At 36.3% G+C, this 16,533-nt stretch overlaps 1 protein-coding gene across 2 annotated transcripts in view; it reads left to right on the top strand.

The window, feature by feature from the left end:
• The first annotated feature begins 9,412 nt into the window (after nucleotides 1-9,412).
• slc6a2 (solute carrier family 6 member 2) overlaps nucleotides 9,413-16,533 on the top strand; it is a 34,467-nt gene continuing 27,346 nt past the window's right edge. The window contains exons 1-4 of one of the 2 annotated variants that reach the window (XM_056461774.1): nucleotides 9,413-9,521; nucleotides 9,777-10,277; nucleotides 11,225-11,356; nucleotides 11,835-12,072. In XM_056461774.1, the coding sequence (XP_056317749.1) occupies nucleotides 9,980-10,277; nucleotides 11,225-11,356; nucleotides 11,835-12,072 (668 nt within the window). In that variant the 5' untranslated portion in view covers nucleotides 9,413-9,521; nucleotides 9,777-9,979. Of the gene's footprint in view, nucleotides 9,636-9,776; nucleotides 10,278-11,224; nucleotides 11,357-11,834; nucleotides 12,073-16,533 lie in introns of both variants that reach the window. The other variant, XM_056461773.1, reaches the window with a different exon arrangement.

Raw genomic sequence — 16,533 nt, 5'->3', positions numbered from 1 at the left:
TATCAGTTTCCTCAAATGGTTTGAGTTGCCTTAACTTATTGGGTTTTACAGTACTCAGCTTGTTTGAGTTCTCTTCATTGATTGGGTTTTACTGTGCTCAAATTGCTTCATTTACTCAAATGAATTAAGTTTACAGTACTCATTAGGATTCATTTTTGAACTTAAATGATTTGTTGCAATCGGTTTCTTCAAATGGTTTGAGTCAGTTTAACTTTTTGGGTTATTCAGTTTTTTCATTGGCGAGTACCGATAGAGTCATGAAATGTTATTATCCAATGATACTATTCTCTGGCTGAATGATCAGGGCATCTCTATTAATCATTCATTAATTAATTCATTTTCTTTTTGGCTTAGTCCCTATGTTAATCAGGGGTCGCCACAGCGGAATATACCGCCAACTGACCCAGCCGAGGCTCGAACCAGCAATCTTCTTGCTCTGAGGCGATTGTGCTACCCACTGTGCCACCGTGCAGCCCCTATTAATCATACTTGCATAAATCTATTTGGAAACACAATGTTTTAAAAGGATTGGGGTGTTCACATGCTTACAATATAATGAACAAACTACAAGCATTTATAAATATAATAGAACTATAATTGTCTTTTTGTTCAGGGGGTCTAACAGAAATTAAACAATTGAAAAAGGTAAAATTGCACTGCATAGACTTCACTGTAAAACACAATGCATCTGTTACAGCTACATAAATTATTGTTTCTTTTCTAAATTCTTTAAAATATCCTACTTGCATGTAGTATGGATGTGAGTATGAATGAAATTTGGACACGCTACATCTGGCATATTGTCCTCTCAACACACACTAGTACCATTTGCATAATGTCCATTCATAAATATTCTCCCATGGCCTCATGGAAGAATAAAATGTCCATTGAAGAATCTTGGTGAAAAATAGGTCATCCAGGTACTTTTCATCTGCTGGACAAACACTATGAATTCAGACATGCTTTTCAGCTCACATATTGTTTCTCACATATACTGTATGTTATGTAAGCGATGTTGGATGCATCGGATCTGACTTGATCATAGGATACAGATGTGTCTTCCGATGTCCTGCCAGCATTATACTGCACTTTTTCATCTTTCAGACGCAACCCCAATAACCTTGTAGATCAAAACCACATGTTTACACACAAACTCATCTCAGCTGTCACAAAATCAAAAACTCAGAATATTGAATCATAAGTGAATAATGCATTTTGCCTCCATAAGCCTGCATTGTAGTTTGATTTATCTCTCAGAGACACCCCTGTGTCCATGTGAACTTCATGTATACCTGTCATTGCAAGTCTGCCAGATGGCTATTTGGAACAGGGCCTACAAATTGGTTAGTCCTAATGCAAATTTGTCTGCACAGGATGTAATTTCTGTCCTTTTTAAATATTATAATAGTGGTCGGTAAAGAAGACAAAGGTTGAGCTTTAAGTGGTTCCATAATGCACCTTTTGTTGTGCTGAGCTGCAGTATATCAAAACCAAGTCAGTCAGTATGGGTACTCTGCCAGTGAGTGCTTTTGTCAATATATCTTCAGAGGGCAGGTCGGGATGATGATGTCTTATGAGTAGCTAATGTTCTCTCTCGTCTGATACAGCGGAATGAAGGATGGGATTGCAGTCACTTCATTAAAGTCCTGCTGCTCCGCGCGCTGTGATAAGCAGCTGTGATTTCCACCGTCAATTTGTTTTAACCTTTTCAAACATGAGGGGGGCATTTCATTTTAATCACAACTGATGAGATTGCACCGAATCAATTATGGCGCATTGTTGTTACTGTTTCCTTTTCTCCCTCTCCCGCGCTCTCTCTCTGTTTACCTTTTCGTTCTCTCGCGCCCTGTCCTTTTCTCCCTTCTTTTGCTACGAATATTGCAGCATTCATTTTTATTTCAGCCTGAGGTGAGTCTGCCTAGTCAAATTGTGGACAATCAGGCCAAGTAATCGGGTTTTATTTGCACAACACCAAACAAGAGTTAGCTGTTAGGGCTTTGGCGGGGCGGTCTGTGCTGGAACAGATGAGGGGGCTTGACTGAAAAGGTCAGTGCCGACAGGCTGTACTGCTAATTGACGGGTTGCAAAATAGCTGCAAATCACAAGCCCTTTACTCTCATTGCATGTGCAGACAATGTATATGTTTTCTCTTTAGAATGAGGGCGTGCGTGTAGTATGTTTCATTTTGCCATTTTCCCATTGCTTCTTTCTCCCCCAAGTTGTCAAAGTGTCAGAATATTGCTTTAAATCAGTGTGTTTTATTGTTTTCATTTCTTTTTCGCCTTCTTTTCCAGTTTGAGTTATCATGCCCTCTGAGCAGGAGGTCCTGGCCTTAAAGTTCTTCTCAGCGAGAGCGCATATAAACCTTGCATTATCCTTGCGCAAACCGCTGGATGAATTCATGCTAATGTACTACTCTGCTCTCTCTGGCAGGACGAGCAGAGCACACAATGTAATTTCACGGATATCATCATAACACCTGCTCTTGATTTTTTTTTGCGTGACTTAAGTTACATTGTTCAGAAAAAAGATGATGTAATACTTCACCCTGTGGTGTTGATGCTGTGTAGGGCTGAGCAAAAAAAAGTCATGTTATGTCAATTAAATGTTGTTCAGTTACAATACAATTCATTTATTCATTTTCTTTTTGGCTCAGTCCCTTTATTAATCAGGGGTCGCCACAGAGAAATGAACCGCCAATTTATCCAGCATATGTTTTACGCAGTGGATACCCTTCCAGCTGCAACCCACCACTGGGAAACATCCATAGACTCATTCGTACACATCCACTTCCGACAATCTAGCTTACCCAATTCACCTGTACCGCATGTCTTTGGACTTGTAGGGGAAACCAGAGCACCTGGAGGAAACCCGCGGAAGACGGGGAGAACATGCAAACTCCACACAGAAATGTCAACTGACCCAGCCGAGGCTCAAACCAGTGACCATCTTGCTGTGAGGCAACAGTGCTACCCACTGCACCACCGCGCCGCCCCGGTAACAATTAACATTAAATATTTTATATAGGGCATATAGGCTAAGTTTTTTTTACACTTCTTTATATGTTGTTGAATGCCAGTGAAACATTATTTCATCCATATATTGACATTTTATCTTTACAAAGGTTCTTTGTAAAATTAAATTAGACACTTTACTTGCATTTCATGTTTTCTACTGATATAAAATTCAAATTTAGACCTGTGTGCAAGTATGTAATCATAAATATGCAATTATAATATATAATATTCACTAAGGCTGTCTTAATTGAATTGAACTTACTGTAAAAATATTTTACAGTAAAACTAGAAAGCAGTGCATTATTGTAATGGTAAAGTTCAGTAGCAATTACTTCAGTCTTCAGTGTCACATTACCCTTCTAAAATGATTGATTTTGTGTTACATTTTTAAAGACTTTTAAATAAATTTTGTTTAATAGAAGGTTCAGAAGATTATAATTTATTTGAAATTCATTATAAATATGCTCATAATAACAGGTTTGTGACTTTATCATTGGTCACACTGGAATAATGTCATTGAGAATACAGAACAAATTCAATTCTGGTTCAGATTTGACGATGAGAAAATTAGTTCTTCATTTGTTTAGCTGTGAAGCCAGTTGTGACAGACAGATCAATTAATATTGACATTTAGTTGAATTGAAAGCTCCATGCTGCTGGGTTTTGTAGACAAGAACACTTTAATAGTAGTAGGGATGAACTCACTGTTCATCCCTATTCAAAACATCATACTATACATGTCTCTTCACTTTTTTGGAAAATTATTATCACTCATAATTGAGATGCTAAAAAAAGTAAGTCTAATTATAGTCTTATTCCATTTGTATATTATTAAGAGTTTTTTACTCTGTCACACCATTTTTTAATGGTAGTTCAGTAAAACGTTTTTAAAAATAGTGAATGAATTGATAAAGTAAGCAACCCCTTATATTTTTGCTAACATTTTTCATATATTTTTCATACATTTTCTCTTTTAGTTTCCCAAATTTTAAACTACATAAATATTGCTATATTATACAATATAATTACTGTTGTTGTTTTTTTCCAAACATATACACATTAGCGGGAAAATGTTTGGGGTCATTTTTTAACAAAAATTATTCTGTTTATCAAGGCGCCATTAATTAAATGTAAAAAAAAAAAAGTTAAATTAAATATTTGTTTATTAAACATTTATTTATTACTTATTGTATGTAGTTTCAAATGAAATTATTACTCCAGTCATTATTGCTATTATTGCTTTTATTACTAGTACCATTATTAACAATACTATTAATAATAATAACAATAATAACAATACTAATTAACAGTAATTTCTGAAGGATCATGTGACTCTGAAGACTGGAGTAATAAAGCTGACAATTCATCATTAAAATCTGCAATAAATGATTAAATTAAATGATAAACTACTTTTGAACAGTTATTTTATAGTGCAATAACATTTCATAATTTTACAATTTGTACTGTATTTTTGATGAAATAAATGCAGCCTTGGTGAGCAGGAGAAGCTTATTTTAACACATTTAAAAATCCTACTGACCTCAAACTTTTGACCAGTAGTGTATATAAGGCCTAATGGCTACTATATAAAATAATAACAAGATGTTCACTACAAAAAAAATCGAATAAACTCAGCCCCTGAAGCAATGATAGGTGCATGGGAGAAATCACCATGTGAAAGTGTGTAAAATGGAAACAAATAATTCCGCACACCATCAATACTTGCTGAATGAATAATTTATTATAATGTTTCGGTCCCATGACCTTCATCAGACATATACACAAAGAATAAACAACATGTTTGAAAAACAATAGTCAGTGAACATCATCAATATGAGCCAATCACCTTGCAGAGTGCAAATGAGCAATCATGTCTCATTTAAACCTTTGTCTATCAAAGAGAAAGAGGAAAGAAAGAAAAAAAAATACTATCCAAATAATCACCTAATACCCAAATCTTTGATAATTTATGTTGTCACAATATAGAAAAAAATATATTGCTTTGACAGTACTTTTATGAAGGTCATTATTTTAGTTCTATAACAAAATCAAATTTACTAAAACGGGGTGAGTATCCACAAGATTTATTTCTGTTATCCTTCTTGTAAGCTATCTTCTCTTGGCAGTATATTCATGAATGCATTTAATGGTCAATGCTGTATATGGTTTGTAAAACACTATAGGTGTATTGATCCAAGATTAAATCCAAACTGCATGTAAATACAATCACTAGAAAATGAAAAGGGCAAAACTGATCCCAGGTCATTAGTCTTGTCTTGAATGACACAAATGACCCCATATTAGTGATATTGATCTGTCACAGAGCTAAAATCGGCATAATTAAGGAAAATCAAGAATATTAATTCAGTGCAATAAGTGTCATTCTTCTGTGAGCCCAGATGCGGTCAGTCATCACCTAAACATAGGGATTCATAAATATAAAACATATTCAAACATTATGCCATGAACTGGAGTATATCTTTATTATACGTTTTCAATCTATGCAAATAATGGGTCTAAATAATAGATATAAATGGTTATTCTGAGATGGGTTTTTACAGTGAGATTGACTCCTCAGGTCAAAGGTCAGGGGCTGTGTTTATAACATGATTGGCTTGTTATAAGATGCCCTGAGATACAGTGGCTCATAATACCTGTGCATACTCCCATCAAGTGGAGACTACTTGCAATATTGATGGAAAATATGCAAATATCCTTCATGCCTCGAAGGAAAGGTTGCTTTGCTCCAAAGGTGACCTTCTTCGGCATCAGCCTTTCCCCACATGTACAGCAACATCCTGAAGTAGAAATGAGGGATTCCAGCTCCTTTAGGAGGAAGAATGTGTGTTAAGGAACAAATAAATCAGCCTCTAAAACCTTGTTCCTTACTTTTGTTATCTAATCTGAAGCAGAATATGTACAAAACTGCAGAAAAACAGGCCTGTAAAGGTTTCATAAAAGAAACGCTGGAGAGCTTTAAGGGGACATTCATTGACTTTAATGGGATGAACTGATTGCCCATATCTAATAGAAATCGTCGCCTTTGGCTAAAGCGGGTGTGGAATTAGATTACACGTGGAACACAATGCTTTTACTGCTTCTTAGAAAACAACTAATTGAATCTATGTAGAAGAAGAGAGAAGAAACAGGCAACTCAAAGGGTGAATAAAAACAGACTTAAAAAAAATACAAAACTAGTAGTGATGGCAGAGGGATAAAGCATAATCATAGTTTCAACAGAAATCAGTCCAAGGCACTCGGAAAATGTGGAAAATTTAAAAAGCCTTTATTCACATGGCTAAATCTTTAAAAAAAACTACACGTTTCGGCAAGGATCTGCCTTCATCAGGGTAACAGTGATCAGGTGCGTCTAGAGTCTCTTTTGAGAACTATGGTCACATGACTCATTCAAACAGCTCAACAACACTCAAATAATTTAACAAACATAGTCAACTACTATCATTAATTCAGAATAGATGGGTGACTTTTAACCATACACAGACATACAGAAAAATATGCTTAAACATGGCATGTACATACATACTTCCGAACACACATTTACATGTGCACATACATATATATATATATATATATATATATATATATATATATATATATATATATATATATATATATATATATATATATATATATATATATATATATATATATACACACATACATGTATAAAAACATGTACACATAAGAAAATACAAACACGTTCTACAATATATGATGATAATCTGTGAACCATCTATAGAAAAACTGTTTTACAAAAAAGAAGAAAAGTCTAATTCACCATTTAGACCTGGGAATCTAGTTGCTTTTAACGTATAGATCCTTTCTGGGTTAATATACATAATCATAGTTTATTTGCTTTTTATGTCTTGACAAGTTACACAGGGTGTGAATTAAGAGGGAAAATGCTTAGTTTTGGTTGTTGAACCCTAATTTTGGGGGTAAGAGAGATTTTTTATTAAACACATTTAAACTCATGCGCATCTAAATAAGATGATGATTCACAAGACAGTGAATTGTTTTATTTTTTTGTGCAGCAGACACATGAGAGATGACATGGTAAAATTATATGTAGTATGTCCAGAATAGGCCCACTACCTAATTAAAATCAGTTTGTAATCAAAAGGCATACAGTATGTCTGGTTAATTGGAAACATGGAATTTATTAAATTTAACAGTTAATAATTAAGAGTTGAAAAAATGCAGTTTTGTGGTTAAATATTCACAGTCAGTGTCACAATTTAAATGTACATCACTACTTTAGATTTATTCAAGCATAGTTTGCTCATTTTTGTGACATTACAATTACAAATCTTATTTTTTATGTTATGTTTGGATTGCTGGATTCCATCCATGTTTTCCAAATCATGGAAATGATGGGGAAAGGCAAGTAAAGGTGTGTTCATGCTTGGGCAGTCATTTGAGATATTGGAAACATTTACAAAACATGATGTTCTCCTCTCCTGTCACTTTTTAATTGTTATCTATATAAACATTTACAGGACAGTTTTAACATTTATTGGCATCTTACACTGTAAAAATGCTGGGTTCCACACAATTCATTCATGTTGACTCAACATGAATCGATTAAGTTAACTTAATTGCTTTTTTTACAAATTTAAGTTGATTGAATGTAAAAAAAAAAGTTATCCCACAAAACCATAAAGAATTGTGTTGATTCAGCTAATTATAAATTTGAACAAGCAGCAAAAATATTTTTTGTGTATGTTTTGGGGCTGTTAGCTCAAGACTTTGTGGCACATTCTGTGACAGATCCTATTTTCAGGCATTTCCAGACTGAACAATGTGGCGTTCAATATCATAGCTTCTAAGCTTGTCAAGTTAAATGTTTAAAAAAAACGAATTTGACCTTTGCTTTAGCACAGCGCTTGGTTAACATTGAATAAATCACATTGTAAATTAGAAAAATCTTTCATATGTGAACAACTTAAAATATAATCATGTATTCCATGAAAATGTAATTGTCTGATTAGAGTGTTTTGCAAAAAAAGTAGTTTACTCTAGGGCAGCACGGTGGCACAGTGGGTAGCACAATCGCCTCACAGCAAAAAGGTTGCTGGTTCGAGCCTCGGCTGGGTCAGTTGGCACTTCTGTATGGAGTTTGCGTGTTCTCCCCGTGTTGGCATTTGTGTACTCTGGGTGCTCCGGTTTTCCCCACAGTCCAAAGACATGCGGTATAGGTGAACTGGGTAAGCTAAATTGTCCATAGTGTACAGGATGTGTGTGAATGAGAGTGTGTGGGTGTTTCCCAATAATGGGTAGCAGCTGGAAGGGCATCCGCTGCTTAAAACATATGCTGGATAAGTTGGCGGTTCATTCTGTTGTGGCGACCCCAGATTAATAAACTGACTAAGCCGAAAAGAAAATGAATGATATTTGATAATCCAGATCACATGTAATCTATTACTACTCTCTCTCTCTGTCTCTGTCTCTCTCTCTCTCTCTCTGTCTCTCTCTCTCTCTCTCTCTCTCTCTCTCTCTCTGTGTGTGTGTGTGTGTGTGTGTGACATCTACAATATTCTGAATGTGTCAGGGTTTTTGCTCCGTTTTTATTCAAGTTATGAAATTACTGTAAATGCTTATATTTTATTACACTATACTATTTTGTTGATGCAATTAGATTAATTTCAAATTACAAAGAATAATAATCACTTCAACAAATGAAGCAACAGTCAGTTCGTCAACTGCATCCCATTGTTCTCATGGACACGCCTCCAAGACGGAAACGAAAATCCCGACGTTCCCACGACTTTATGATGGCTTTCATGTCCGTTCAACTCTTAAAATCTAATTTCCCGACATTACTTACCCTAACGCACCATCCTGTTGTTGTTACTTATTTTGTGCACATCACCTGCAAATAACAAGTGTTTTGGCAAAAGTTGACTGTTAGTTATGACGGTGGTGCAACTTTCAGTGAATGATTTGCATTTATTTACAGAGAATTCATTTATATTAAATGCATGCAAACACTGCGCCTTTGGGTTAATTTCTGAGGACGAAGAAAAAACGAAATTTCTGTCAGGGATGTAACCACCGCTCACACATATAGTGTGTTTTCAAAGTCGACCAGCAGATCTAGGAGAAATCATTCAAGTGCTATGGAAAAATCTTTGCGATAAACGTACAAAAAAGTACTCGCAAGGTGCGTCAGCTTCATTTTCAAGTCCAGCCAGCATTGTGTTGCGTCCAGCGGTGGCGCACCGCCTGTTTACTTCAGCATGAGTTTGGCATTCTGGGAGGAGGAGAAGCTTCCAAAACATTATCAAGCCGGTGATGATGATGACGATGATGATCATATAGAAAATATCACGTGTGGAGAAACTGGATGTTGGTTTAAATACTCACAGTTTATAGCCTGCAGCTGGTAGGGAGGGGAGAGTAAAACTTCCTAGAGAAGCGTCAGTCTCTCATTTTCTGGATCAAGCAGGAGGGACGGATCATGGAGGGACCCCCTCATGACAAGTACAGAGTCATCTTTAAACATTACACTCGCGAAAAGCGGCACTTTAGGCAGACATGTACAGTTATTCCATGAAGTGTGCTGCGTCCAGCGAACAATGCTGAGCGAATGACACTGTAAAGTTTTCTTCTCTTTGCTAACCTTGACTAAACGCTTTCGCATATAGCCTACAGTAAATTGCTTTGCGCGCGCGCTTGGTTAAGAGTGCATGGGATGTAACACAGTAACAGTAAACTTTCATTCCTTTTTTCTTTCAGCTCATGAAAGCTTGGCAACACTCTCTACCTCACCGGGAGAGGAACTGCTGTAGCGTTTCTTGTTCATCATCATCTTCTTCATCATCCTCCTCAGCAGCAGCAGCATCATCAGCAGCAGCAGCATCATCATCATCGTCAGCGCGAGCGGCACGCACTTCACTTGCTCCACATCCTCGGGGCCACGAGAGCGCCAGGGCGCAAAGATGAACATCCAAGTCCTGCCCGAGCACAAACTGTCCTCGGTGGCCCCGCTGAAACAGTTTAACGTGGAGAAAAAGGAAGTGGAGCTGATCCTGGTGAAGGAGCAGAATGGGGTCCAGTACACGAACTCCTCGGTCGTGGCCTCCCCGAGCTCCCGCGGCTGCACCTCTGCCTCCGGTGAAGATGTGGAGAGGGAGACCTGGGGCAAGAAAATGGACTTTCTGCTCTCTGTCATAGGCTTTGCTGTGGATCTGGCCAATGTGTGGAGGTTCCCCTACTTGTGTTACAAAAACGGAGGAGGTAAGCTTATTGCTTCTGTTTATTTTGAGGGTTACCCCATAGCTCATATGACTACTTGTGATCTAAAATATGTGAATTAGCTTACTTAATATGTCATTATTTGCTGGAATAGATTGCAAACTTTTTTATTGCTTCTGAAAATTATTTCATTGCATTCTTCGTATAACATTGACACACTCTGTCACAAACTATTTTTAAATCATTCTGTTCAGAAATAATTTGAACTGGATATTAATATATAAAGATGATATATTAAAATAAATATATATATAATTGTCTTACATATTAGGATTTATCTTTTATAGATAAATAACAGTAGAATGCATTTACTCCATAAAATCTTTAGAGTTTTGTTCAGATGTTAAAAGAGCTAGTCTGAAGAGCTGTTAACAAATACACAATTGAACATTATTTCATGATGCCACTTTAGTCCAGTCATTATGACTCGAATCACTCAATCATTTTGTACCAGTTGTTTCTTTGAAAAAAAAATGTCAGTATCAACAAACTCATTAGCTATCAGCGGGCTATTGGGCTGTCTTATTTGCATAACTTAATTGAAATGTCTTATGCTTTTACAATTTTTTAGTATAAAAGACAACACATTTTCCACCATGAATGTTAAAGTTTCTTTTAATATGGTAAACAAATGTCCAATCATAATATTATTAAACTATAATATTGAAACTGATGTGAACATAAATAGGGCACGGTTGGGTAAATGTATGTTTTCATGTGGAGTTTTCATATTTTCCACATCTGAAAATATATCAATGCAAACAACACAAAGTGAGAGTTAAGAACTATGATTATATTAAAATGATCCTGACCTTTTCACTACATAAGCAGTTACAGGGACAATCGCCTATTCTTCATCTGTTTATTCTTTGGCCTTCTATACATATCTGTCAGCATTCAAATGTTAAACTCTATAATGTGTCCCCCAGGTGCCTTTTTGATCCCATATGTTCTGTTCCTGTTTATTGCTGGGATGCCTCTGTTTTACATGGAACTTGCCCTGGGTCAGTATAACAGAGAGGGAGCAGCTACTCTTTGGAAAATCTGTCCTGTATTTAAAGGTGCGTAGAAAATTAACTAAAGAGTAGGTACAAATGATAAGAATTCTAAAATCACTGTGTGTTCTACAAGCGTCATCTAGACAATTTTGATATTTCACTACCAACAAACACCACAGCAAATATCCTTTTGGATGTCTCATTTTTTAAACTGACCAGGCAAACACAAACATGGTTAACTCAATGACCCAACAAAAGCCAACAACAGTGTTCGTTGAGTCTGTGAACTAGGTTACACAGTGGATCTGATGTGATCTGATGTGATTCGTGGTTCAAGTCAAACCTATCTGGCAGATTGTATCAGTAAATGAAAAGGTATCAAATCAATAACAAGTTTTAATTATGGAGTGCCGCAAGGCTTAGTTCTAGGACTGCTGCTTTCAACTTTGAAGTCATTACACACACTTTTAACTGCACATATTAAAACAAACAGACCTAAATTAAGTTAAAATATATAATTTTTTTTTACTTTTCTCTTTAGGTGTTGGCTACACAGTGATTGTCATAGCACTCTATGTTGGCTTTTACTACAATGTCATCATAGCATGGTCACTGTATTACTTATACGCATCACTGACGAGTGAGCTGCCCTGGCTCCACTGTAACAACCCATGGAACAGCCCCAACTGCACAGAGCCAAAGGACATCAATGGCACCATCTTGGGTAACGGAACCTCCTATGCCAAGTACAAGAACACACCGGCCGCAGAGTTCTACGAGTGAGTCTTACATTTATTTTCATCACTGTCTTTTCCAGTTGCAAATAAGTGGTTGCTTATATTTTGTTTTGGTGGCCCCTGTAGACATTCATACTAAACTTAACTTTGGAACTACATGTCAACTAGCAGTCACTAGCAGATATGCTCAATATAATGTCTGTTGGGCAAGCCTCAAATGAAGTATTATCAGATATTAAGCACTTATATTCTAGAATCTGCTGGTTGATAAGTGTCACCAAATTTACAATGCTCAGCATATATAAGTATACCCCTCACAAATCTTCTTTTAAATTAATATTTTTAATAGGAAGCTATACAATATTATATTTGTGCCACACATTAGATTAGTCAGTACTGAAGCCAAATCTGGAGCTTATCTAACAAAATAACTTACAATAACGGTCCAAAAATAAGTACACACAAATTTATATGTTATAGAAAAATATGAAATACAAATTTTAAAAAGAGGAAAAATCAAGAGAAACTAAAATATTGAAAAATTTTGTTGAAATTTTGTACTTTGGAATTTTTTTTTTTGCAATATTTAGCTTGAATTGAATTGTATTAACTTTCAATTTCTAAATATGTTTGGTGACTAAAATATAATTTTAATAAATATATCTGTTTAATAAATCTTTTTGTTTAAATGCACCAAAATACATTGCCTATATCTACTGAGAAATGGATTAAAATATTCATTTTCAAAATGGGGTGTACTCAATTATGCTGAGCACTGTATTTATAGTCCACAGGGCACATTCAAAATAGTTAACAATTAACAAATTGTTTCTAAATGATTCTGTATGTATGTTATTGTAGCAGTTTATTTACAGAAGTGTCATGAAATATGTCTGGGCAAGCAAAGTTTTAGCTGTGAAGCAATATCATTATCAGTTAAAATAATTCATGCTGAGTGTGGATTTAATGGACTGCAGTCAGCAAAAGATTTGCAGGTATCAGTTTTATTAAACAGTCCCCTACTGTATGTGAGTATTGTAAAACTGTTAAAAGAAGTTCATCTCCACTAACAAAATCTTTTATGGGTTAATAGCTGTTTTACTTTGCTTTGTCTGTGATTTTCGTCGACATTGTTCCAGTTTGTCATGTACCAGTCGCTTGCCGCTTCCTGTGGTCTTAACGATATGACATGAAATGAAACTATCTCTCTCTTATCACCATTTTCCATTCAGTCTTGCATTGCATCGTGCATGTAATGTTGCTCAGGGCTGGCACAAAGTATGGCACATCTGCACAGTATCATCTGTGTAACTGTGTGTGTGTGTAAGATCAGGAAAACATTCTAATGGATGTTGATTATTTCTTTTGGATAAGACAGGAAAAGATGAAAAACACATTTCACACCTGGCTGTGACTTTGTCTCTGTCGGGATGTGTCGAGGAGATTTATGCATTAGTTAATCATCACTGCTAGTCAGCTATGTTGTAAAACTCCCAGACAGAAGATGCGAATGAGTAAGGAGCAGTCATTTGAATAAGTTAGTTGGCTTCACAGAGGAATAACTGGGAAAATATATTAGTCTGCATTCGTCTAAGAATGTTGCCCCATTTTGTAGTTATTTCTGATTAAAAGGCCTTTGAGGAAATAATTTATAGTAGTTAAAGTTCTTCTGCATTATTTACTCTTGCTCACGTCTTTCTTTCTTCTGCGGAACACTTTTTCTTGTCTTTTTTTTTTCTTTTGCCTATAGAATGGACGTGTATATATATCCAAAATCTTCAATATATTTATGCGTATATGTGTGTTCTGCAGAAGAAAGTCATATAGCTTTGGAATGCCATGATGGTGAGTAAATGATGAACAGAATTGTGTTCTTGTCTAAGATGTCTATTTAAATTATCAAGGTATGTTGTACCTTGTTGTCATTCTGAGGTAGATGTTGATCATATACAAACACTTTTGCTGTGGTTCTCCAAAATAGGTCAGTATCACTGAAACTTGTATGCAGCACTCAAACTCAGAAACTCCTGCCTACAGTCTGTGACGCGTGTCAGGCTATGTTTAAACTCTTGATGTAGACTGAAAGAAAGGCAGTCGCTTGCACTTCAAAGAAAAGCAGTGCTTTACCGAGTTTAATGGAAAATTTGGCTCCTCACGTTAGGGGAAACCAGAAGAATGCATGATGGAGCAATAAAGAACACACAGCACTTGTTGATTTGTTAACAACTGGTTATGGGCAAAATTGTAATGCACGTCATCAGAGTTTAGTGAGTTCTCCTCTAATAATTTCTTCAATTTATTGCTCAAATCATATTCATAAATCTCTTGAAGAGACAAATGTGTTTGATGTAGATTATAACGATTGTTCACCCAAAATGTGCTGTTGATTTACGAATGCTCAGGCCATTCAAGGTGAACATGAGTGGTTTTCCTTCAGTAGATCATTATAGAAGATGTTTAGCTGAAAATGTGGTTCTTGGTGATTTATCAAATGCAAATGCTACTGGTACTTTGAGAATCAAAAGTCATCAGTGTTTCTCCTTGGATATTTGGAACCTAAATTGACTGATTTTACAGTGTCTTTTCTCAAAATGTGCAGCAATATTTGTGACAGATAAACACTGGGACTAGATTATTGGGAGATAATATTATCTTGGGAGATAAGTAAAGACAACACGGTGGTGCAGTGGGAGGCACAATCACCTCACAGCAAGAAAGGTCTCTGGTTCGAGCCTCGGCTAGGTCAATTGGCATTTCTGTATGGAGTTTGCATGTTCTTCCCATGTTCGCGTGGGTTTCCTCCGGGTGCTCCGGTTTCCCCCACAGTCCGAAATCATGTGGTATAGGTGAATTGGGTAGGTAATAAAACTAAATAAATAAATAGGGCGGCGCAGTGAGTAGCGCTTGCTGGTTCGAGCCCTGGCTGGGTCAGTTGGCATTTCTGTGTGGAGTTTGCATGTTCTCCCCGTGTTGGTGTGGGTTTCCTCCAGGTTTCCTCCAAGTCCAAAGACATGCGCTATAGGTGAATTTGGTAAGCTAATTGTCCATAGTGTATGTGTGTGAATGAGAGTGTATGGGTGTTTCCCAGTGATGGATTGCAGAAGGAAGGGCATCCGCTGCGTAAAACATATGCTGGATAAGTTGGTGGTTCATTCCGCTGTGGATTAATAAAGGGACTAAGCTGAAAAGAAAATGAATGAATGAATGAAGGAATGACTGAATGAATGACAACATAAATAGCCAACATGCTATGGCTGAATACGAATTGCGATAACATCACACGACACTGGCCACACATTGAACGCAATGTGTAACACTGCATCTAAAAGCATGATTTATTTACTTTTGCCTGACTCTGCAGATAATTTTTTGATTTCCATCTGGTTGACGCAACATATTTTATGCGAGTTTACTTACTTGTGTAATCAGAGTGGAATTCCACCATATGAAATATACAGGGCACTCTCTAATAAAAAGATAGGGGTAACACTGAGCATATACAGGCAAAACATAATTAACAGCTGATTATACATTCAGGCCTTTTGAAGTGAAAGCACTGGTCTGTGCAAGAAACTCAAAATTCAGCAAAAGATCCTGTGTGTTCAAGACAGCCTGGACTGTGACTGGCCTGTCTCATAATGATGTGTTGTTGATGTGATGTATACAGTAAAACATTTGTAATCTGTAAAATTGAATCTTTTTATATAGGTTGCAGAACACGTGAATGTGTTTGCCGTGGATGAAATGTTGTAAACAAAGTTCGTTTTCTAAATAAAATGATTCACTTTATATGACCCATGAACCATGGGTATTAAACAGTTAGTTCACTGTAAAAATGAAAGTTATCCCATGTTTTACTCACCCTCAAACCATCCTACACTCTCAGACTAAAGGTACAGGAGCTGGGGCAATTCCTTTTCAAAAGGTACATATTTGTACCTGAACGATCCATAATGGTACTTCAAAGGTACTTTTTAGGTACAATTGGGTACTGATGTGCACCTTTTAGCTACCACTGACTGTTTGGGTACAAATATGTATCTGTTGCAGCGACAGCTCCCCTTCCTTTGTTTCTGAGAGTGTAAGTATATATGACTTTACTCTTTCAGTTAAATACAGTCAGGAATATTTTTTTAATTATATTTGGCTTTTGTCCTTCCATAATAAAAAGTGCTTTGTATGGCTTTGGGAGCAGGGATAATTGGGGGTGTCTTAAAAACAGTCAATCTATGTGTGTGTGTTTTTTTTTATCTATCTTTACTGCACTTCTGCGTTAATTTCAGTATTCGAAGTTTTAAATATGGATATTTTTTCTTACAAAAGCACATCAATTCACTACAGGATACCTTTATTCATCCCCCAGAGCCATATGAGACACTATTTTATTATGGATCGATGCAGTTCATTGGGCTTCTTTTGGCCCGCTAATAAAAACAGCCGCTATTGCCATTGTAGAGCTGCAAAAGCCAAACACGATTTCCACATACAGTACCTCTGACAGGA

Source organism: Danio aesculapii, chromosome 7, assembly GCF_903798145.1.
Source record: "Danio aesculapii chromosome 7, fDanAes4.1, whole genome shotgun sequence".
Classification (NCBI taxonomy): Eukaryota; Metazoa; Chordata; class Actinopteri; order Cypriniformes; family Danionidae; genus Danio; species Danio aesculapii.
Note: the sequence above shows the minus strand (reverse complement) of the source record. Positions and strands in the feature narration are given on the sequence as shown.